Source organism: Macrotis lagotis, chromosome 2 (genome assembly GCF_037893015.1).
Source record: "Macrotis lagotis isolate mMagLag1 chromosome 2, bilby.v1.9.chrom.fasta, whole genome shotgun sequence".
Lineage (NCBI taxonomy): Eukaryota > Metazoa > Chordata > Mammalia > Peramelemorphia > Peramelidae > Macrotis > Macrotis lagotis.
In genome coordinates, this window is record NC_133659.1 from 220,146,436 (window position 1) to 220,171,113 (window position 24,678).

Consider the following 24,678-nt stretch of genomic DNA (forward strand, 5'->3'; position numbering starts at 1 on the left):
ATTCTCTGTATATTTTAGAAATGAGTCCTTTGTCAGAAACATTAGTTGTAAAGATCGTTTCCCAGTTCACTGTATTTCTTTTGATCTTGGTTACAGTCGTTTTGTCTATGCAAAAGCTTTTTTAATTTAATGTAATCAAAATCATTTAGTTTATTTTTAGTGATGTTCTCCATCTCTTCTTTAATCATAAACTGCTTCCCTTTCCATATATCTGACAGGTAAACTAGTCCTTGATCTTCTAATTTGCTTACAATATTGTTTTTTATGTCTAAATCCTGTATCCATTTTGATCTTATCTTGGTATAGGGTGTTAGGTGTTGGTCTAATTAAGTTTGAAAGACTATATATTTTAGAAGTAATATCTTCTTTTCTACAGAGAATTGATCATTTCTTTGTCAAAAATTGGAATTGTAGGGACAACTATGTAGCATAGTGTATAGAGCCCCAACCCTGGAGTCAGGAGGACACAAATCCAGCCTCAGACATTTAATAACACACCTGTGTGACCTTGGGCAAGACACTTGACTCCATTACTTTGCTGAAAAAAACAAAAAGAAAAAAGTTGGAATTATAGCCTTGATATCAAAGTCATACCATTTAATTTTGGAACCAACTAAAAGATCATCTATGTCCCCAACTGAATGCATGTTTCTTGAACCTGTCAAAATATCCTGGTATATAACAAAGGAATATAACAAGAGGAGTTTTTTACCCATAAGGTTTTCTGTACTAAGGTACTTAAGGGTACTTCTTAGTTTCCTATCAAATGAAGACTCAGTCATATGAGCCTTTGACTTGAATAACTTTGGCTTCCCCCAAGTCTTTTAGGCTAATTTTTTTAGGGGAGCTTGCGCCCCAGAGCTGTTATCAGAGATTGTAAATTTCTTTTTTTCTTTTTTCTTTTCTTAAGAAAAACAGTGGTTTTGTCCATGGTATATTATGAATTCAAAAAGGCTTAACTCTCACATCCATTAATTGTCTGCAGAAAGTTTATATGGAACATCCATTTGATCAAAACCAAGTCTCTCGGGGCAGCTAGGTTGCACAGTAGATAGAGCACCAGCCCTGGAGTCAGGAGTACCTGAGTTCAAATCAGGCCTCAGACACTTAATAATTACCTAGCTGTGTGGCCTTGGGCAAGCCACTTAACCCCATTTGCCTTGCAAAATCCTAAAAATCAAAAACAAAAAAACCCCAAGTCTCTCCCTTGAAATGTTATCCAGGTTTTTCCACAAAGACCTCTGGACTGTGTGTCTTGAAATATTCTCAAAGGCTCTGTCAATGATTGGATGATAGAATAAAACCCCTAGAGTACACTAGCAGGGAGGAAAAAAATGGTTAAGTTATTCAAACTTTGTTTTCTTTTCATTTGCCTTGTTTCTTCCTCCACAGCATCCTCAGAAACCACTCTGAACTCCAGTTTTCTCAGCCTCTGCCATTAAAGTCACCTTGACCTTTTCTAACTGCCTCCTCAGTCACCAAAGACTCTGTGATCAATGCTGCCTCTACTACCACTGTGATCTTAAAAGCCACCAGCCCTAGCCCTATCAATTGCCCTATCTTCCCTCTTTCAGAGGTTTAACAAATCTTCTGAGTTGAAGTCCACAAAAACAAAGAAGACCCTGTCTCCCTCTCTATGACAGTTCTGATACCAACAGAGCTATGAAATTAATCTTTGAATGTTTCTTCTGTGGTGTCTTTGGGCAGACCTTTGATGAAAAAAGTTTTGTGAGATTGGCTCCTTAGTGCTTTTTTACATTAACTATCTTCTATTCCTTTAACTACAACCTGATCTCTCTGCCTTCAATCTCTATGTTCTTCCAAGAATTCAAGTTTTCTTTGGCATTTTCCAAAGAGGCAAATTCAGTGAACTAAACCTTCTAGTTGCTTTGGGTCAAACTGATAGATGTCACCTTATCAGATAATTCCTAGAGACTTTCTTTCAGTGGTGTATTGGCAAATTATTCAGCTCTAGTATTTTTGAGGCTGTAGTCTTGTTGTTATTCCCATTCTAGAAATTCTTCTTCCCACCTCTTCTATTCTCTTGTCTTTGACTTTTTCTCCCCTGTGTAGTCCATATTGAACACAACCAACCATCAATCTCAGCTCCTTGTTTCTCTCCTCCTTGTTCATAACTGCTTCTGTCTTTAATTTCCTGTGGTTGAGTCCTTTGGCTCTCCCAAGTTTGGTGCAGACCACTCTCAACTCAGAAACATCTTCAAACCCTTTCTTGACCTCCTCCTAAGTTACTTTATAAGGAAGATTCTTGATGAAGAAATGTGTATCTTGATCTTTTTGTTCTCTTTTCCAGTTTCATTTAAGAGCCAAGGACTTTAAAGTAACTAAGTTCCAGAGATTTTCCATGTCTTAGTCTAATTCAGATTCCATATAGCTAAATTTCCTGGTAGTAGCCATTTGGATATACATAACTTGTAAATTCCTTTTTCTGCAAAGAAGTCTGTGGTGCTAGTTTTTAGAGCAGAAATTTTTTGTTGAAGTATAGTTTACCAGCAAAGAGACTAAAATTTGTATATATTTCAGCTTTCAATTTCTGTTTCTTGACTTCAGGAGCTTTCTATTTACCCATTTCTTTTTTCTTCTTTTTTGACAGACTCTTCCTCCTCTTCCTCCTCCAATTCCCTGGCTTTCCCAGGGTCTCCTTTCACAGAGCAACCTTCCCTTTGGCAGGTGTGGTTTCCATAACTACTTCTTTAGTCACCTTCATTAGTATCATCTTCCTCTTCATCCTTAGAGTATTTGTTTGGCCTGAGCGACTTAAATTTTTGTGGCTTTGGATGGCTCAAAAACCTTTGTCTTCCTTATTTTCATTGTCCTCTTCAATTCACTATCTTCTTTCCTGGCATTCTCCCCATTTTTTGCCCTTTGATCAGAGAGTCTGCTGTTTTAGCTGAGAGTTGGCTGCTGCTTTAGCTAGAATGGATCCTTTTTTGTCAAGCCTGACAACAGCTTTGGCTGCTGTAACCACTTTCTTGACAGGTGTGAGGGCAGCAGTAACTTTTTTGGCTCATGGAAACATCTTTGCTAGTATAGCCACAGCCTTCTTGCCCTTCTTCTGAGGGACCATAACCTCTTCTTCACTGTTTTCCTTTTCATCATCTGACATATCCTCATACTCACTGTTTTCTATATCTCTAAGGAGAAGAATCTTTGTCTTTAGTTCACTTTGCTTTTTAGCAACTTTCCCAAACATCACCTTGGTGGCAATGTGTGACTGGAGAGCAGAAGGTAAGATCCATTGGAAAAGGCCAGGCAACATCAGTGGCAGTGAAAAGCATGAGGAATGATCTGTCCATAACCAACCCTTTGTTGTTAGACAATGGATTCCATAACAGTTGGGGTACCCGCAGGAGAAGACTTCTCCTGAAATTAATATAGATGTCACTTCAAAACTTTCAATAAAGCATATTCCAATTATATTCCATAATAACCGCACATTGAAGTTTCCTCAGACTAGTTTGTTGTATATCAAACTGTTACAGGCTGAATTTCCCCACCAGATGTAGAGAAGAAATTACTTCCCTGAAGTGAACATGAAAAGAAGGCTGAATGAGTATAAAATGCAGTTTTTATTCCTCCATAGAAATATCCAGCTGCTGCTTCATTTGGACTCCTCATAATTCACATATTTAAAATCCAGAAAAATGTTTTTCTCTCCCCTACTACTAGTATGTTTATTCTTTTCCCCGCTCCCCTACTAACAGTAAGTATTCAGCTAATGATCCCTCCAAAAAATTGCCTTAAATACTAATTTGAATTTGAAAACTAATAAAAGCAAATGTAAATAGATTGATTTAGCTATTTGTCCTCCAGAATCATGAAATGACTAAGCATATTAAAATCAAGAGATAAAACCACATGAAGAATAACTCAAAAGCAGATAGCAATTGTATAAACATGAGAGCTATCAGGAGTCTAGTTTTAACATTTGAATGATTTAAGTTACAAACAGTTTGGATAAGCTGATTTCTATCAGATTCTTGCCTTAGTTTGGCTCTGGAAAAGTTACAAGAATACAAAACCCTTTAAGATGATCTAATTTCAATGGAAAGAAAATAAGGAGTTCCACTAAGTTCTCAAATCTTACCCAGGGCCAAGGCATTTTGGATTTTATTACATGAGTGATAAAACTGAGTCTTATGAAGATTGTGAAGTTACCAGATAATAACTTCTGTCACATAATAATATCTCTTAAAGCTGAAGCTAAGCTGGGAAAAGAAATTATATTCATGTAATAATATTTCCCTACCTGTAATGGTAGACACAGTGTGCTAAGGAATTAATTGGATTTTTTTAACCTCTTAAAATTTTTGGTTCTTTCTAGTTCTGACCAAGAATTGAGCACTTATTCAGAAGTTGGAAGGTATGACCTACAATTTTCTTGTTAACAGGTGCTGGCTCTATATATAATGCTTCTTCCCTTAAATGCCTTTAAGGACTAGAAGAAGCTAACCAAAATCCCAGAGCACAAGTCTTGATATTGCTAAATTTATGTATAAACTTATGTTGTCAACTCCTGTTGACTTAGTCCACAAAAAAAGTTCATTTCTTAGTTAAAAAAAAGTCTCTCTGAAGTTGTTTTAATAATGTCCCAAGAAAACTTCCATTGCCATTTTTGTTCAAAATTTTTTAAGAGTCCTATCACTACCTTTTCATAGTCCTTAAAATCAGCAGTTTTAAATGCCTAGTACTGGGGTTCTGATAGCCAGTTTCTTTGTCTTTTGTAATCTTAGAGTTTATCAATTATCTAAGTCATTGGTACAAGATTTCAGATCCATTGTCATCATATTGCATTGAAGGATACTTCAGTGAAAGCTACAGAAAGGGTCATGTTTTCACCTGATATGCAAATTTAGCCCATCTTTCCATCCAGCTGAGCTGAAATAAGCATGAGATTTTAATAGTTTGCTTTTCAAGCTCAAAAAAGGAGTTATGATATGGGTGGCAGTTGGCAAAGTAATGCTTTCTTGAGAAAAAATAACTTATCTAATTATGGTTAGAAGCCAGCTCTCCCAAAGAGAGTTATAATATTCCTTTTAAATACTGCTTTAACTTAGCCATACTTCAGCCAAAATGGGCATAATTTAACCCCCAATTGATGAGCAGAACTGGCACTCTCTCTGGCTAACCCTAGTCATGACGATCACTAACAATTTGTTAAATTGTCAAGTGTCATACCAGAAGATTGGAGGATTCTATGTACCTAACACTGCTTCCAGTTGCTCCCTAGAGCAAAAGACCTTATAGGTCCAAGTCCTGTTGCAGAGTGACTGCTCAGTTTTTTGTTTTTTGTTTTTGTCAAAGGCTTAATGTTGCAGTGAAGCAGAGAAAAGTATCATATTAGTAACCCAAAACCCTACTTTACAGACTATAGGAGATACAAGTTCCTGAGGAGTCTCATAGGAATTTTGAAGATCATATCTTTGGATTGAAATTAGATTCCGGGGTGGCTAGGTGACGTAGTGGATAAAGCACTGGCCCTGGAGTCAGGAGCACTGGGGCTCAAATCTGGTCTCAGACACTTAATAATTACCTAGCTGTGTAGCCTTGCGCAAGCCACTTAACCCCTTTTGCCTTGCAAAAACTAAAAAAAAAAAAAAAAAAAAAAAAAAAAATTAGATTCCAATTGAAACTGGAATCTAAGATAGTTTTTTAAGTCCATGAAAGCAAAAACATTCAAATACAAAAGAAACCAAATAAAATAACATAAATTCTAAGTACTTAAAATTTGTTGAGGGAAGAATGAGAATAACACCTTTTCTTCTAGATTTTGTTTTATTAACTCTACTTAACCTTATAAGCCAAACTTCATTGAACTTTCAGTTAAGGTCAGTCTGCCCCTAACTAGAAGCCCCAGAAAGGCTTCCCAAATATATGCCATACATATAAGATTTTCTTGACATACATATATACATAAGCAAAAATACACACACATATATGTATATACACACGCATATGTATCCTTACTGAGTACCTTCTTTAATAAGGTTTTAGACTTATGGCTTTCTACAATTAGAAGGCTGATCAAATCAATTTTATATGTCTCTTCTGTTGCATATCCTAGATGTTAAGAACAAATTTGTTATTTACTAGACATATGATTTTAATACAGAGTGGACACCCAAAATATTATAATGAAAGATACTGTTCCAAGAAAGATCTGTGTTTTATTCTTTTTTCTGTCATTTACATGAACTTGGTTAAGTTATTTAATAACTGGGGGCCATAGTTGACTTTTTATAAAATACCTTATCTCCCTAAAGTCAAAGGAATGTACCAGATAGAAGATCTCTTGAGGTCCCTTCCAGTTTTTAAGGTGTTTCCTTTTTATGAAACCAAGCCTTTTGAGTTGGGCTACTTGTTTTCATGTAAAATTTTGCTTCTTACTTTTAGCTGAAGAGTATGGTTAACCCTTCAAACACATCACTGTGTTCTCCCCTTTATTTAAAGTCCATCTCCCAGGTTCAGAGGATCATATGATCATAGTTCTAGAACTATGATCTTAGATCTATAGCTCAGTTGCTTTTATTCTTCTCTATCTCCTAGCATTCATCTGTTCTGGAATGATCCTATTCTTCCCTTGCCTAGCTCCTATACCCTCTTTGAGTCCTCTCCTGAAAACTGACTTCTTTCTCTGAAGCTTTAGTAGATAATAGATAGGAATCAGAAGGAAATAAATGAACACAAATTACTACTAAGGAGGTTGTTTTCCAAAGATGCTTTTGGCTCCTTTGTACTTTTCAGGTAAGTTTGGTTTACGTAAGACATTTCAGGAGCAAGGATAGGCTAACTTATTGTTCTCAGTACAAATAAAATGATAGATTATATTAAATTTTATATACACATTGAATTTTACTCCCACATAGTCTTTTCTTTATCTTCCAACTGATATTCAGACATCAGTAAATATTTATTGACTACCTAAAAAATGCACTATACTAAGTACCAACTCTACATATGGCCTTTAAGAAAGTCCAAATGCAAAAAAGGATATTTAGAAATTTTTAAACTATATCAAAGATGAGATTGGAAAATTCCAGGAGTGCACTAAGAGAAAAAAATTCTTAAAGATGTTAGGGAAAGACAGTATCAAAGCTCTGAAATCTTTGCTAGATTTTCTTCTGATATCAAGTATGCTTCCTTTTACCATCTATACAAATACTTAATACAGAAGTTGATTATATTGAGATTTTTGAGATTTGAAGAATTAACACTGGATGAAAGGGGATGGGAAATAATCTTACCATTACTATTTGATTTATAGTATTCAAAAGACTATTCCACAAATTGATTTGTGTTCATAAGAGAACAGAAATCATTTCTGGAAACTTAGGAATCTCCAAAAAAATAGCTTTTCTAATTCTTTAATTTTTCACCTCTCTTCCTGGGGTCAAAGGGAACATCCTAGAAGGGTTCAATAGTTTTCTCCTCCTACAGCCTCTTCTCCCCATTCAGCTAGTAGCATAGAAAAATTATCCAGAGACAGGAAATTCCTACCAACTTCCTAGAGTTGCCCCCCCACACATAAACTTTCTACACAAAGGCTACCCTTTTTATAGATGCCTGTGTACATATGGATGATCAGTTACCATCCAACCTGGCTGACAAGAAGAGGAAGAGAGGGAAAATAATGGCATTAATAAAACCACTGGTTAACCAGCCTAATGACATCTGAACTCTGCCCCTCCACCCTATCCTTCTACACCCCAGAAGACCAAATAAATGCTTTTTTTTCAAAATCAAGTATAAATTTTTTTAAAAATTAAAGAAAAAAAATCAGGCACCTTTCTTCAAAGAAGTTCATGGTCTTTTTAATAGCCCTTCCAAAAGGACTTCCATCAATCATGGCCTGATAGATTGCAGGTAAATCACAGGTGAAGGAGATGGAGGTGTAATGATATAATCACTTGTCAGTGGTCATCCTGAGAGAGGCTAATCAGGAGTTCCCAGTGATAACTACGGCAGAGAAGATGCTATGTAAATAGACTGTAACCCAGTTCAGTACACAGGGCCAAAGACAGGTTGTAGTAGATCAAAGTAGGCCAAAGAGGGATAGAAATGATTCAGAAATGATGTGGAAGAACTGGTTTAGAAAAATCCCTAGGTATAGAACAAGTTAAGCTAATTGAAAGGGACAAGAAAACAGAACAGAGAAAATGGATTATGGGGAGTTACCGTTCAGAGCCCTTCCCCATCTAGAAGATTTATACAGTCTACTTTGCAAAGACTTCAGCAAGCTAGAAACAGGAAGAGGAAGACTTAGGAAACTCCTGCATCCAAGATAACTTCCCCATTCAGCAAGTCCCCTATGAGACCATTTTCTTCCTAATATTTTGAAATTTAGGAATCTGGAAGAAAGGGGATTGAAGATCTGAGAAACCCAGCCAACTGCCTCCAAACATATCCATTAGCCATTACATTAGTAAACTAAAGACTTAGTTATTAGCTTTTTCTTTCATGAATCTGAAGCTAAGATCTCCTGCACTTTCCTGAGAGACTCCACCCATCATTCAGCTGTTATACTCTTACCCTTTTCCCCTATTAAATAGTAAGCAATCAACTGTTTGGAAATGTTCTGCCCCGAATACCTGGGGGCTTGTCCCTTTCTGCCCCAACAGGCTCTGCTCATTGCTTTAGGCTCTTTATGACTTTACTCTAGAACACTTGGATCAGAATCCCTTGGGCAGAGAACCCAATTGGTTCCCCAAATATGAAACTAAGGGTTAGTTAAATAAAAAGCAAAAGCAAAAATAAAATTTATATCTGACTCTAGCAGAAAATGATAGGAGATGAGAAACAAGGAAATTCTTATTCTCCAGGACTTTTTGCATACAGGATGCAGACCTAAAGTTGGTTTATTTGTTTTTCAGTCAGTCAATACACATTTATTAAGTGCTTACTATGAGCCAGTGTGATAAGCACTAGGAATTCAAATATATATTAAAAAAAAACTCCTGCCCTCAAGGAATTTATAATCTAATGGGGGAAGTCAATTCATGGCAAAAAGTTTAAAAGTAGGGGAAAGGAACAGCTTGGGAAGCTCCCTGAGCTGGGGCATGGGAAAGTCAGAGAAGTTCCAAAATGTGCAGCCAGATGAGAAATGAAGAGATGTTCTGAGCTGAGCTGTCTCCTTCCTTTGGAGTTCATGAAGGCAAATTAGATGGAAGTGATCTTAGGGGAGAAAACACAGCAAAGGGGATATGGAAAGACCTCTTGCTGAAGATAGTTTTTGAAGTCAGCTTTAAAGGAAGCCAGGGTAACTAAGAGGAAGAAGTGAAGAAGGAGAGTATCCAAGGTTTAGGTACACTCAGTCCCAAGGCACAAAGTCAGAAGAGTGAGGTTCATATACTGTGAAAACCAAGCAGCTGCATTGCAGAGTTTGTAGAAGTGATGCTCAAGATTGGGATGACCAAAGCAGAAAGAGCTTGAAGTGATAAACATAGGGCTTTATATTTGAGGCACTAGCATTGTAGAGTAGGGAATAGGGGCGGCTAGGTGGCATAGTGGATAAAGCACTGGCCTTGGAGTCAGGAGTACCTGGGTTCAAATCCGGTCTCAGACACGTAATAATTATCTAGCTGTGTGGCCTTGGGCAAGCCACTTAACCCCATTTGCCTTGCAAAAACCTAAAAAAAATAAAATAAAATGAGTAGGAAATAAAAAAAAAAACGTAGTCAAGACTTCATGTTAGGAAAAACCCCTTGACAGCTTATTGAAGGATGGATTGTATGGAGAAAGTATTGAAGCAATAAGTCCAGCCACTTGGTCTTGCTGAATTCCAGTTCAAGCCTTGGGGAACATCTGCAATTAACACATGTTGCATGGAGTGACCAAATAGCAGGAGGATTAAAACATAGTGGTGTCTTTTTTGTTTTGTTTTTGAAAGGCAGTGGGGTTAAGTGACTTGCCCAAGGTCACACAGGTAGGTAATTATTACGTGTCTGAGGCCGGATTTGAACCCAGGTACTCCTGACTCCAGGGCAGGTTGCTCTATCCACTGTGCCCCTAGCTGCCCCGATAATGGTGTCGTGAAAATCTAGAGGAGAGAACATCCAAGAAGACCTAATTTTAAGTCCCACCTCCAATACATCTAGCTCTTTGTTCTTGAGCAAGTCCTTTAACCTCTTCCTGCTGTAAATTATTATATAAATTGCAGAGAGGATGACAACTTGCATTGGTGGAGGAAATTTATTCACTGGGTGTTACTCATGCCATTGAAATCATAAATGCAGTCTATATTCTTATTCTTAAGATGAAATCATTTTCGATCCTAGATTCCATGAAGCAGATGGCTAAATTCATGTCCTGGAGTAAGTATCTGGACCCAGGTTGGAAAAAACCCTTGTGCACGACCAAAGGTATTCTGGTGGTAGGGCCTTATCTTGGACCTAGCTACATATAAATGCATATTTTTTATTGTGCCCTTCATGAGTATGGAAATTGATAAGAGGAAATATTTTGAATCACTAAAATATTGGTGATTACCACTTTGCCTAGAATTGTAGTGTCCAAAAGTCTGGTGGAGATGAGTTAGGAGCAGAGCCTAGAGAAAATAGTGAATAAGATTACCTTCATCCCAACTTTCATTTGGAGTAGGATGGAGTAAGGTCCACAGGAGAAGTAGAGATGAACTGACACTCACCATCCCATTTCTCATTATTGCTCAGTGGCACTGGACTTGGAATCAGGAACTTGAGTTCAAATCCAGTCTCAGACATTGGCTCTGGATAAATCATTGACCTTCTCTTCACCCCTCTAAAATGGAGATAACTTCTACTTCCCTGGGTGGTTGTAAGAAGAAAATGCAATAATCTTTGTAAAGGTACTTTATAAATCTGAAAGTGCTATATCAATACTAATAGATATTTTCCTCCTACATCTCATCCTCTTATCTGTTTTCTGTCAAGGGCAGTACCATACTTTTCCTCACCAAGATTCACAATTTCCATCACATTACTAGACTTCTCATATTATAATTCAACCAACATATACATATATATATATATATCCAATTATTTGCCTAGTCTTGTCATTTTTACCTCTGTAAAATTTCTCCCATCAGCCACCCCACAACCTCAACATCTACCCAAATTATTGCAAGTCTTTATTGCGGGATTCTCCAAATTGGTCTCTCTGACTCAAGACTCTATCCATTTTCTCCTCCGCACTGCTGCCAATTGATATTCCTAAAATACAGATCTAACCTTTTTTCTTTTATTCAAATATATGCCAATGAGTATTTCCCTACTGATTTTAAGATCAGATATTAAATCAGCTTTAAGGATAATAAGAGCTGGGGCAGCTAGATGGTGCAGTGGTTAGAGCACCAACCCTGGGGTCAGGAGGACCTGAGTTTACATTGGGTCTCAGATACTTGACAATTGTCTAGCTGTGTGACCTTGGACAAGTCACTTAACCCCAATGCTTTGAAAAAAAAGAATAAGAAGGAAAATTGGATCTGTGATTTCATTGATTTAGCAACTCCTGTGTGAAAAAATTTCCTCCAACAATGCCCCCAGCAAATTGGTACCCCTTCTTAGAAAGTTACCTAGAACACTGAGAAACTAAAGTGAGATTTGAACTCAGATTTTATTGCCTTTGAAACCTATTCTCTATCCATGATGCTATACTCCTCTCCTTCAGCTTCCCATTTTTTTGTTTTATGTTATATGTAATTATTAGTGCAGTAGTGCATGCATATTATTTATAAATAAGCAAAAATACATGTTAGAAGATCCTTACTAGAAATCTTTTTACTGATAGGTGTGCATGATCAAAAAAAGTTTAGATCCACCAAATCTAAGACATACTGTAGTAGATCATCCAAATTTTTTTTAATCTTAATTTTGAATATTATGGTATAAATTCAGATAGTGTGTTTGAGATCTTTATAGATAAAGCTTGCCTAATAGCCTGAGAACCCCAAGAAACTAACTCCAAGTATTTCATTTCTTGTGAGGACCCCACAGTTCTTTACTGGGTCTTTTCTGAGTTTTGTTTTGGGGGGGTTTTTAAGCTGGCCTAGGTATCCTAGTGAGGAATGATTTCACTTCCATTTAATTTGTCCTATGTGGTTGCTGGGATCCACTGGGGAAATTTCAAGTGTCCTCTGTGTTGCAAGGACCTATGTAAAAGTTTTGTCCAGATCTCTAGTTTAAATGTCATATATCTTGCAGGAGTCTATTTCCAGTACCCTTTGTGTTGCCTAGGAAAGTTGTTAGGAGGTCAGTTGGAGCCACAGCTGGTAGAGTAGAGTTCATTTGGAGAATAAAGCCAACTGACTCTTCCAATTCTGACTGATTTTTTTTCCTGACCCAGCAATCTCCCATCACCCAGCTGGCAGTATGCATGGTGGTTATGTGGATGGTAGACAGCAAAGATCTGACTGTTTCTAGCTCCCACTCTGCCATTAACTAAAGGCAATGACTAGGACAATGATGACCATTCCATTTCCTATCTCCTCTTCTCACATGTGTAGTTAAGATGCTAATGTGAAGCTTACATTGGAACCCCAGGTATCTACATATATCCCAGGAAAAGGAAAAAAACTAATAAGTAAAACCTCATCTAGTCAAGATTTCCACAAAAAAAAAATAATAGCAGATTCAACTTGGTAGAGGCTGAGAGAGGAGTTACAGAAGAGAAGCTAACTTAACCCAAGGTAAATGAATACACAACTTACATAAAAAAGGTCACATCAGAAATAGAGAAACAGGGGAAAAAATTACCTATCAGATCTATGGATAGGAAAAAGAGTATAAGACCCAACAAGAAATAGAGAGGATTGTGGGAGACAGAGTAGATAAGTATCTGAGGCTGGATTTGAACCCAGGTACTCCTGACTCCAAGGCCAGTGCTCTATCTACTGTGCCACCTTTAAAGGAACTGTTATCTTTTTCCATTTTCCTGACTGTATTTTTTTTAGGTTTTTGCAAGGCAAATGGGTTTAAGTGGCTTGCCCAAGGCCACACAGCTAGGTAATTATTGTCTGAGGCTAGATTTGAACTCAGGTACTCCTGACTCCAGGGCCAGTGCTCTAACCACTGTGCAGCCTAGCTGCCCCCCGACTGTATTTTTTAAATTTATTTTTATTAAAGATATTATTTGAGTTTTACATTTTTCCCCCAATCTTGCTTCCCTCCCCCTCCCCCCCCCCCACAGAAAGCACTCTGTCAGTTTTTACTTTGTTTCCATGTTGTACCTTGTTCCAAATTAGGTGTGATGAGGGAGAAATCATATCCCTAAAGAGAAGAGAAGTCTAAGAGGTAACAAGATCAGACAATAAGCTATCTGTTTTTTTTTCTAAATTAAAGGGAATAGTCCTTGAACTCTGTTCAAACTCCACAGCTCCTTATCTGGATGCAGATGGTATTCTCCTTTGCAGACAGCCCAAAATTGTTCCCGATTGTTACACTGATGGAATGAGCGAGTCCTTCAAGGTTGAACATCACCCCCCATGTTGCTGTTAGGATGCACAGTGTTTTTCTGGTTTTGCTCATCGCATTCAGCATCAGTTCATGCAAATCCCTCCAGGCTTCCCTGAATTTCCATCTCTCCTAGTTTCTAATAGAACAATAGTGTTCCATGACATACATACACCACAGTTTGCTAAGCCATTCCCCAATTGAAGGACATTTACTTGATTTCCAATTCTTTGCCACCACAAACAGGTCTGCTATGAGTATTTTTGTACAAATGATATTTTTACCCTTTTTCATGATCTCTTCAGGGTATAGACCCAGTAGTGGTATTGCTGGATCAAAGGGTATGCATATTTTTGTTGCTCCTTGGGCGTAGTTCCAAATTTCTCTCCAGAAAGGTTGGATGAGTTCACAGCTCCACCAACAGTGTAATAGTGTCCCAGATTACCCACAACCCTTCCAACAATGATCATTATCCTTTCTGGTCATATTGGCCAGTCTGAGAGGTGTAAGGTGGTACCTCAGAAAAGAAAAGAGATTACTTTTATAATAATGGATAGGGAAAGGGTGGGGAGGGAACAGCTTTATTAAATGTGTGATTCTGTCCCAGGCACTGCACTAAGCATTGTACAAATATTATCTCATTTGATCCTCACAGGTAAGAACCATGGGAGATAGTTGTAGAATGAACTGTCAATTTTCAGGAATCCCAAATTAATCTGATCCTGAGCTCTCCCTTCGACCTCCCTTCTGAGTCTATTAATGAGTTTTACAGATTTCTGACCTGATTTAGGGTCTAACAGTCTAATGGTGCAGGATTAATGCATTATCAGCCTATCCAACCTATAAACATTTGTTAAACACCTACTAATTGGGAACCATGCCATCCATGCCTGTTGTAGTTACTCCTCTTCAGTCTTCAAATTAATCTAGAAGCTGGAATTGAAATCCTGCTCTTCACCTGTGACCTGAGCCATACTCCTGCAGCTTACTTCTGGACTTGTGTTTGTAATATCATTACTTACCTGGTACACACCCTTGAATACAGATGCCCCCCCTTGGTCTGGCCAGGATATGTGACCTGGAACTTGGTAGGGAGAAACAGTAGCCAAATGACACCTGTTACCACTCCCTATGCAATGGCATAGTGCCCAGTATAAGTCTGAGACCTCCTCTTGCCCAGGCGTACAGCCTCTACCCAAACTGGGTTACTTCACAAATGGGGTGCTCCTGGCCAGACCTAGCCCCCAAAGTCAGCAGATCTCTTTGTTTACCTGTGCAATCATAGGTTGGGAAAATGACTGTCACTGTAATTTTTTTTCTTGTATTTGTTTACCAGAATATGATCCAGTATTCTGGTATGCTTTCTAGCCATTCCTGGAGAGGTTTGGGAAAGGAAAATAAAACTTGACTATATTTTTTCCTGATGCTCCTGCTATGCTTCCCAGGAAATACCTTAATCCCTCAGTGCCCTATAATTAATATTCTCAGTTGCAGAAACCTATGACCTATATTAAGAGAAGAAATTTCCTTACCTGGGAGAACTCTTAATGATATCAAAGATTCAGTTCTAGCCCTATTGTATATAAAAAGAAGAGATATCCTCCAGTAGAAAAATGCTCATAGGCAATTATTAAAAGAAGAAATAGAAGCTATCAGCAACCATATGAAAAAATACAGGAATTCTGATTTGTATGAGCAACTCCAACAAAGATGGAGGATTAGACAATTTCTCTGATCACTTCAACTGCTCAAACCTCCCCAAAACAAGTGCATCAAAGATAAAGCAACTTCAACTATCTCCATAGTCTAGAGAACTCAGAATCCAAAAAGTTTTTTAAAAAAGCCAAGAACTGACCCTGAGCTCACTTAGCACCAATACACTGGTAACAAGGTTATACCAGCAGACCCAAGTGCTTGACCTGAAGCTTACAACAAAATCCATCCCTACCCACATCCCTTGTTCTTCTTTCCAGGGCCATGGAGACCCTGGTTCCAGACTGCAGAAATTTGGCCTGGAATCCACATCCAGAGAAAGAAATATAGAGACTGAATAAAGATCAAGGCATATTATTTTCACTATTTATTGTTTTTTTCTTTTTTGTACTTTTTCCCTTTTGTTCTGATTGTTCTTCCACAACATGACTATAAAGGAAATAATGTTTAATGTGATTGTATATATATGACCTATATCAGATTACTTGCTATCTTGGGGAGGGAGAAATAATCTTATATAAATGAATGTTAAAAACTATATTTACAAATAATTGGGGGAAAAAATTTTTAAAAAAGTTTGGCCTGGCCATGACAGATAGCCAGCATGACTACAGCTCTTTAGAAGCAAAAATTTACCCTGGGGCCTGTAACCCTGTAGCACTAGTACTGCAAATCTCTGAAGTGCCAGTACCAAATTATACAATCATGTAGCATGAACAGGGCAAAGCTCTGAACTGCCAATTATGGGCTGAACTACCCCATATGACAACAGTGCAACATCCCTCTGAACTGCAGGTGTCGGGTGATACAACCGAGAACAGAATGAGCAGGACAGGAGACCAGGCCTGGATAAAACTCTGTAGCATTCCAGTAAACATGAGGGAAGCTGCATAGTGTCCAATGAGTTCCAGTTCAAATGACCCAAAACTTAACTTGGGGCACAGATCTAGGCTGGTGAACCATGAATAGTCCAGCAAGGAAGGAGGCAATTTTGAGATCTAGTCTCCAATGCAATCACTATCAGAGAGGACAGAGTCAGAAAAGAAAGGGGAAAAATTGGGAAGAGGGGAAGGGGAGATTGAAATTAATGTTTCAAGTAACTCAAAAACTCAAAACTTGAGCAGATAAATCATCAGGGAAAACATTAACAACAGAAGGGAATATGGCCTCCAGATCTAGTAAATAAGTTTAGGCTTCTATAAATAATACTATAAAATAAAGGAAATCTCAAATGCAGCCTCAGATACTTAATACTTGCCTAACTGTGTGATCTAGGGCAAATCACAACCCCATTACCTCAAATAAAATTTAAAAAAAAATAAAAATAAAATACTCTTGGATGGAGTTTCTGGGACCTTATCTGTAGTCTGGATGCTGCTGTTGCCACACTACTGCAATTCCATATTGGTGATTCAGAATGGAAACAGAACAAAATGAGATACTCAGAAATCATCTAATAGCTAATAATAGGAGCCTTAATTAGTCATATCATAGAAATAGTAAACAAGAATACGGGATGGATTCAGTTGAGCATAGATTCTCTGCCTCTGTGTTAGCCATTTGTTGTTCAATCATTTCAGTCATTCTAACTCTTCGTGACCCTATTTGGAATTTTCTTAGCAAAGATGGTGGAGTGGTTTGCCATTTCCTTTTCCAGTTTATTTTACAGATGAGGAAAATGAGGCAAACAGGGTTCATTGACATGCCTGTGATCATATAGCTCATTGGTGTGTAAGACCGGATTCTAACTCATTTAGATGAATCTTCCTGACTCCAGTCCCAGCACTCTATCCATTGCTCCATACGTCAGTCTTGACTTCTTCATGATCTGTCTAACTTTGGTACTTGGGCCACCAGAAACGATGTCAATAGCCGGAGCCTTAATACTCTTAAGTCTTGAGGACCATTTCAACACCGTTTTAGGAAAAACTAACCTAGCCTTCATGGCAGATGTTATTCCAACTACAGAAGGGCCAGTTCCCCACCATAGTATTGACCTGGATCAAGGGGCTGGGATTACATCCTGTCCTCTGCTTCTTGTCTGGTCCCACTAGCTTTGATGTCAGCCCTGTCTCTGTCACTTTATTCTTATGTGATCACCAACCCTAAATTGGTTTTGTCCTCTTCTGTAGGTATGGCAGGTCTTGACCAAATATTGTGCTAGCTTCAAGTCTCCTGGAGATCCTTATGGTATTCGTGTATTACACAGGCCCCTCTGTCCATATCCTTGCTCAGTGACCTGCTGTGGAAATTGTACTAGCTTCAGGATCACTTACCAAGCAAAACCCTGACTAAAACACCAGAAGATTATGCATAACTATCTTCTTTTGAGTGCTGGGCCTGGAGTCAAGAAGGCTGATCTTCATGAGTTAAAATCCAGCCTTAGACACTTATTAGCATAACCCTGTTTGCCTCAGTTTCCTCATCTGTAAAATAAACTGAAGGAGGAAACGGCAAGCCACTCCACCATCTTTGCTAAAACAATTACAAAAAAGATCATGAAGGGGTAGAATGACTGAAAATATGATTGAACAGCAAATGACTTGTTGGTATTTCCCTTTTGTCTTAATTGACCATTGCTTCATCTGGTATTTTTTTCCTCATTGCCGGGGAGTTTCTCAAGGGAACTGGGCTCACCTATAAGCTTTCTTATCATTCCATTTAGCAGAATCCTTCATAAATTTCTTTGATGATGCTTTTTATTATAATTTTTTCATACTTTTCTATAATGTGTTGCAACCTACTTATATCACCATGTACCTTCCCATTGCCAGCTAGAGAATACTAATTTTCATTTATTCAAGAAACTTTGATGTTCCAAGCAAAGACATACCAGAGCGATATTGGTATTAAAAAGAGAAGGACCTTTGATTCAGGGAAAAGTTTGGGAGACTAAAAAAATTTTTGCAACTTTTAAAAGACAGTTCAGTTCACTCTTTTCTTTCTTTTCAGTTAATTTTCAATGTCAAGGATACATATACTGATGGATAAGTTCTATACTTTGTCTAACTGTATACAATAATTTAGATACTAGTTTTTCTTGTGTATTCACACAGTTTAACCAAATTTTTAAAGTTGCTATGGATCTCACCGAGGAATCTCTGCAGAATCAAGAGTTTGATATAATCAGCACAATGTATTTTACAAACATCTTTAAGACTATGATCTCTAGGAATCCTCCTTCAGCTTGGACTCTAGACTAGATCATTCCCATAACAGAGTTCCCCAACTTCTAGGGCAAGAACTTACTATTTCACACATTTTGCTAATATAACAAAAGTATAAAATTGCTAGTAAAACAAAAATAGAAATTGAATTTAGATCAACATTTCACCCTATATACTGAGATAAACTCCAAATAGATAAATGAAATAAATATAAAAGGTCAAATCATAAACAAATTAGAGGAGCAAGAAAAACATATATTTATAAGTGTATAGAAGAATATTAATGACCAAACAGGATAGGTAATTTAAACAGAAAATAAAATGGACAATTGTGATTATATAAAATTGAAACATTATTACACAACTAAAACCAACAATTAAAATTGAAAGGAAAGCCATTAGGAAAAAATCTTTAGGGCAGCCAGGTGGCACAATGGATAGAGTGCCAGCCCTGGAGTCAGGAGGACCTGAGTTCAAATCCTACCTCAGACACTTAATAATTGCCTAGCTGTGTGACCTTGGGCAAATCATTTAACCACATCATCTTAAATAAATAAAAAATTTTAATCTAAAAAATTTAAATTTAAAAAAATTTAAAAAATCTTTATAGCAAATTTCTGAACAATTCTTATATTCAACATATCATATATTCAAATATCTAAAAACACTATCTAGTCCCCAAAAGGCAAATGATTTTCTCCAGTTGGTAGTCAAAGGATATGAAGGCAATTTTCGGATAAAGAAATTAAAGCTATCTGTAGCCATGAAAAAAAATGCTCTAGTGCTTGCCTCAGCAGCACATATACTAAAATTGAACCAATACAGAGAAGATTAGCATGGCCTCTGTGCAAGGATGATATGCAGATTTGTGAAAAATACTCTAAATCACTATTAATTAGAGAATGCAAATTAAAATTTTTCTGTTTGTAATACATTGCAACCTACTCATATCACCATGTACCTTCCCGTTGCCATCTGGAGAATACTTATTTTCATTTATTCAGAAACTTTGGTGTTCCAAGCAAAGACAGAGCAGAGGAATATTGGTATTAAAAAGAGAAGGACCTTTGATTCAGGGAAAAGATTGTTTTATCAGATTCATTAATGTGAAAGAAAAGGAATATTATAAATGTGAGGGGAGAAAGCTGGGAAACTAATGCATTCTTGGTGGAGTTGTGTATGGATCCAACTATTCTAGAGAGTAATTTGGAACTTTGCACAAAAGCATAATTCCAAATACATATATGTGTGTATAAATACATACATGTATATATTCATATATATATATATATATATATAGAGAGAGAGAGAGAGAGAGAGAGAGAGAGAGAGAGAGAGAGAGAGAGAGCGGCTCTTTTTGTAGTGGCAATAAATTAGAAATTGAGGTTGTATCATCAATTGAGGAATGACTGAACTAATTGTGACATATGAATGTAATGGAATACTATTATTCTATAAGAAATCATGAGCAGACAGATTTCAGAAAAAAACTAGACAGGCTTACGTGAACTGATGCTGAGTGAAGTGAACAGAATCAGGAGAACATTGTACACAATAATAGTAAAAAGCATGATAGACTAAGCTCTTCTCATCAATATAGTTACCAAAGACAATTCCAAAAGACTTGTAATGGAAAATGCTATCCATAGCCAGAGAAAGTCTAGAGTCTGAATGCAGATCATTGTCTATTGTCACTTTTTTATTTGTTTTTTTGTTTTTTCTTTCTCATAGTTTTCCCCTTTTGTTCTGACTTTCACAACATGACTAATACAGAAATATATTTAACATGATTATATTTGTATAACTAATATCAGATTGCCTGCTGTCTTGGGGAAAGGAAAAGGACAAAAGTTTATAAAAATGAATGTTGAGGCAGCTAGGTGGTGCAATGGATAAAGCATCGGCCTTAGAGCCAGGAGGATCTGAGTTCAAATTTGACCTCAGATACTTAATAATTACCTAGCTGTGTGACCTTGAGCAAGTCACTTAACCCCATTGCCTTGCCCAAAAAAAAATGTCGAAAAGTAGAAAATTATCTTTACATGTAATTGGGAGAAAAATAAAATACTAGTAAGATTTTAAAAAGATAATTGATCAAAAGCCATGGCCAGGTAGTTCTGAAAGGAAGAAATCCAACAATCACATTAAAATTGCTCCAAATTGGGGCAGCTAGGTGGCACAGTGGATAGAGCACCAGCCCTGGAGTCAGGAGTACCTGAGTTCAAATCCAACCTCAGACACTTAATAATTACCTAGTTGTGTGGCCTTGGGCAAGCCACTTAACCCCATTTGCCTTGCAAAAACCTAAAAATAATTGCTCCAAATTATTAAGAAAAATGTGAATGTTTAAACCCTGAGTTTCTACCTCATATCCATCAGATTGGCAAAAATAGCAAAAGTAAAATTACAATTGTGGGAAAACAAGACACATTAATATGTGGAGATGTGAATTTGTCCAGTAATTCTGGTTGGTTTTTTGGTTCTTGTCCTTTGTTCTTAAAGAGCAAAAACCACATCACTATGTTATAGTTAAAGTTAAACTATAAAGTTTACTATAACTATGTTATAGTTAAAATGTGACTGTGACAGACCAATATGAGTCTGGAATGTTCTACCACAGGTTGGCCACAAATAAATCCATGTGAACACCTGGGGTGATTTCTCTAAACTTGTGTACCTCACATTTACTTTGAGCTGCCTCAATTCTGCTTATCTTTATCAGGCTGAACAGTCCTGTGCTAAGTGTCTTACCATGCTGCACAATCAATTCCAAAATTCTTAAGAGAGATATTGAATGCTTGCCCTGTGTGAATTCTCCATAAAATAGTCTTTTTTGGCAAGTATATGTTTGGCATTCAAACATGAACAGTCCAGTGTAGTTGTGTGGGAATGTTTGGCAGTTTCGCTTAAGGAAGGACCTCAGTGTCTGGTATCTTCTCCTGCTAGATGATCTTCAGAATCTTCCTAAGACAATTTCATTGGAAGTGATTCAGTTTTCTGACATGGCACTGGTAGACTGTCCAGGTTTCATAGGCCTACAACAATGAGGTCAGAGCAATGGTTCTGTAAACTTTTCAATTTGGTAGTCTAATTCTTCTCTCTACCACATACTTCTCTCCCACAATTTGAAACTCAAACTCATTAGAATTCTTCAAACCCAGTAATTACTGCTAGGTCTGTGCCCCCCCCCCCAAAAAAACCGAAAATTACTGTGCAATGTACAAAATATTTATAGCAGTGCTTTTTTTTTAGTGGCAAATAACTTGGAAGTTAGAAGTTCTTGTAAGTTGGTTATATAAATATAATGGAATATTATTGAACCATAAGAAATAATTAAAGGGAAATTTTCAGGCATACCTGGTAAAACCTGATGTAGAAATAAATTGATGTAGAAGTGAAGTAAGCAGAACTAGAGAACAATTCACACAGTAACAATGGCATGGTAATGATAAACAACTTTGAAAGATTTAAGGACACTGTTCAATGTATGATTGATTACATAGGTCCAAAAATGAAATATTTTACCTACCTCCTGACAGAGGATAACCACAAAGTTTAGAATAATTCATACATTCTTGAATATGAGCAATATGGAGATTTATGTTGCTTTACAATGCATATCTAATAAAAGGGTTTTATTTTTCTTTCCTTCAGTCTGGGGAGAAAGGGAAGGACTAGAAATGAGCTTACTGAAGTTAAAAAAAGTAAAAGGGTCACTGAAGCATTTTCTTAAAAAATGCATAGAAGGGGCGGCTAGGTGGCATAGTGGATAAAGCACCAGCCCTGGAGTCAGGAATACCTGGGTTCAAATCCGGTCTCAGACACTTAATAATTACCTAGCTGTGTGGCCTTGGGCAAGCCACTTAACCCCGTTTGCCTTACAAAAACCTAAAAAAAAATGCATAGAAGATGTGATGATCAACTAAGATAGATTTGACTCTTCTCAGCAATACAGTGATTAAAGACAATTTTAAAGGACTTGTGATGGAAAATACCATCCATATCAAGAGAAAGAACAATGGAGTTTGAATGCAGAATAAAGCATACTAATTTCAATTTTTTTAATTTGTTCTATGCTTTATGGAATTTTTCCCCCTCTCATTGTTTTTCCCTTTTGTTCTAATTCTTCTTTAACATCATGTTATATGAGAAAAATTTAACATAGTTTTACATGTATAACCTATATCAGATTACTCATTCTCAAGGGGAGGGGGAGGGGGAGGGGGAGGGGGAAGGAAAGAAGGGAGGAAGAAAAATGTGGAACTCAAAATCTTCCCCCAAAATGACAACTAGGTGGCACAGTGAATAGAGCACTGTCCCTGGAGTCAGAAGGACCTGAGTTCAAATCCATCCTCAGACACTTACTTAGCTGTGTGGCTGTAGGCAAGTCATCTTATCAACCTTATCACCTTGCCAAAAAAAAAATGTTGAAGACTATCTTCGTAGGTAGTTGGAATAATAAATTAATTTTTAAATGAATAAAAGAAAAAGAATAGAGTTTACTAAAAACAAGGACTGTTGGAGATAGCATGATAAATTTATGTTTAAAAAGGAAAGCAAGCGTCTATAATATAGATTTGCAGCTTCATGCATATCCTGTTTTCCTACTGCTTTGTATATGGTTATTGGTATTGGCTAATAAATGATAGAATAAAGTAACGAGAGAATAAAAATAATAAAATAACAAGAGAAAAATAACATTTTAACATATTCCTGGATAACACCTTGTCATAGGAAAAAACATTTAAGGCAGCATTTGCTGTAACTAATAAAAACCTTTTTTTTTAAAAAAAAGTCATTCAACACAGTGGAATCTTACATTCTTTATACATTTTTTAAGTCAGTTTCATGATGAAAAAGATTAGTCTACTGTGGAATACCACTTGGCAATCCCACCTGTCACCTAAATACTATCATCTAAGATGCCCTCAATGGGTAATAAATTATTCTTATAAAAATTTCTCACCCGTAGGTAGAAAAGATATGCTTGATAGTAGTTACTGATTTTTTTGTTGCTTTTTTGGTAGAAAGAAGGACCAAAAGTTCCACCCCACCCCACCCCCGTGCTTTTGCTTTTTTCCCTTCTCTTAAATATATTGAGAATCTATCCCTCAATGCCCTCATGATTATGTCATCACCAGCATGGACTTCCTCCATGTACACTTAAGAGTGTAGCCACTCTTCCTGGGTTTTATTCTCTTCAGTGCATAGAACTATTGGGGTACATCTTCAGATATGGATATAGATATCTTTATCCCCTCTAACATATTTCAGTCTCACAGGGGTCATGCCTTAATCACCCTGTGCCTCACAACAAAAGTTCATTAAATGATTGGCTAACAAATTAATTTTTAAAACATAATACATGCTTCCTTTCTAGCAAGAGAGACAATATTAATATGCAAGAAACAGAGGTGTAATTGAGTGCTATACTCTCAGGATAAGAGAGAAGGGTATACTTCAGTTGTAAAAAAAGAAAAACTAATGTAAGCTGAGAGTGATTTGAATGCTCAAGAAAGACACCTTGACCTATAACATATCCCTAAGCAACCATCCCTATGACACAGTTGGAGGTTGGGGTGGGGGGCTCAGTAGATAGAGTGCCAGGTCTGGAGTTAGGAAGGACATGAGTTCAAATACCACCACAGACATCTAGTAGCTATGTGACTCTGGGCAAGTCACTTCAGCCTGTTTGCCTTATTTCTTCATCTGTATAATGAGCTAGAGAAGGAAATGGCAAACCACATTAGTATTTTTTTCAAGAGAATCCTGATGGGATCACAAAGACTTTAGGTAGTAGCAACAAGCAAGTAACCTGCTATCATCTAAGATTTATTCCTTTGTACTTTAGTACTATTTAGTCTATTTCTAGGTGGTATAGTAAATAAAAGTAAAGGGGCAAAGCATTGTAGAGATGAGAGACAACCATTGAAAAGCACAGACACAGATGAATTGTAGAGATGAGAGACAACCATTGAAAAGCACAGACACAGATGAATGGTCGAGTACGTAAAGGAACAGCAACTAGGTGGTACAATGGATAGAGCACCAGCCCCGAAATCGGAGGATCTGAGTTCAGATCTGGCCTCAGACACTTAATTACCCAAGCTGTGTGACCTTGGGCAAGTCACTTAACCCCATTGCCTTGCAAAAAAGAAAGAAAATTAGAGGTCATGAGGACCAGATCTAGAGTAGCTGTGTGAGTAGGTCTAAAGACTAAAGATGATATGAATATAGAAAGGACAAAATTTAGTAATGGATTCGTTATGTAGAATGAGAAGCGTCTAAGATGACACAAGTTGTAAGCCTAGGTGAGCCCTCAACAGTGGTAGAAAAGTTGGAGTGAAAGATAATGA

At 37.1% G+C, this 24,678-nt stretch overlaps 1 protein-coding gene, 1 non-coding gene and 1 pseudogene across 14 annotated transcripts in view; 2 read left to right on the forward strand and 1 right to left on the reverse strand.

The window, feature by feature from the left end:
• The window catches only part of CCDC57 (coiled-coil domain containing 57), a 290,352-nt gene that overhangs the window by 259,674 nt on the left and 6,000 nt on the right, over positions 1–24,678 (forward strand). For 9 of the 13 annotated variants that reach the window (XM_074224817.1, XM_074224825.1, XM_074224819.1 and 6 more), the window contains one exon: positions 10,293–10,328. The exons of 3 other annotated variants lie outside the window; for them this stretch is intronic. In XM_074224817.1, the coding sequence (XP_074080918.1) occupies positions 10,293–10,328 (36 nt within the window). Of the gene's footprint in view, positions 1–10,292; positions 10,329–15,415; positions 15,508–24,678 lie in introns of those variants that run through there. One more of the 13 variants, XM_074224826.1, reaches the window with a different exon arrangement.
• On the reverse strand, positions 1,571–3,124 carry LOC141510867 (nucleolin pseudogene; annotated as a pseudogene).
• On the forward strand, positions 19,104–19,210 carry LOC141515668 (U6 spliceosomal RNA). The gene has a single exon (XR_012476427.1). It is a non-coding gene; the product is annotated as a U6 spliceosomal RNA (small nuclear RNA).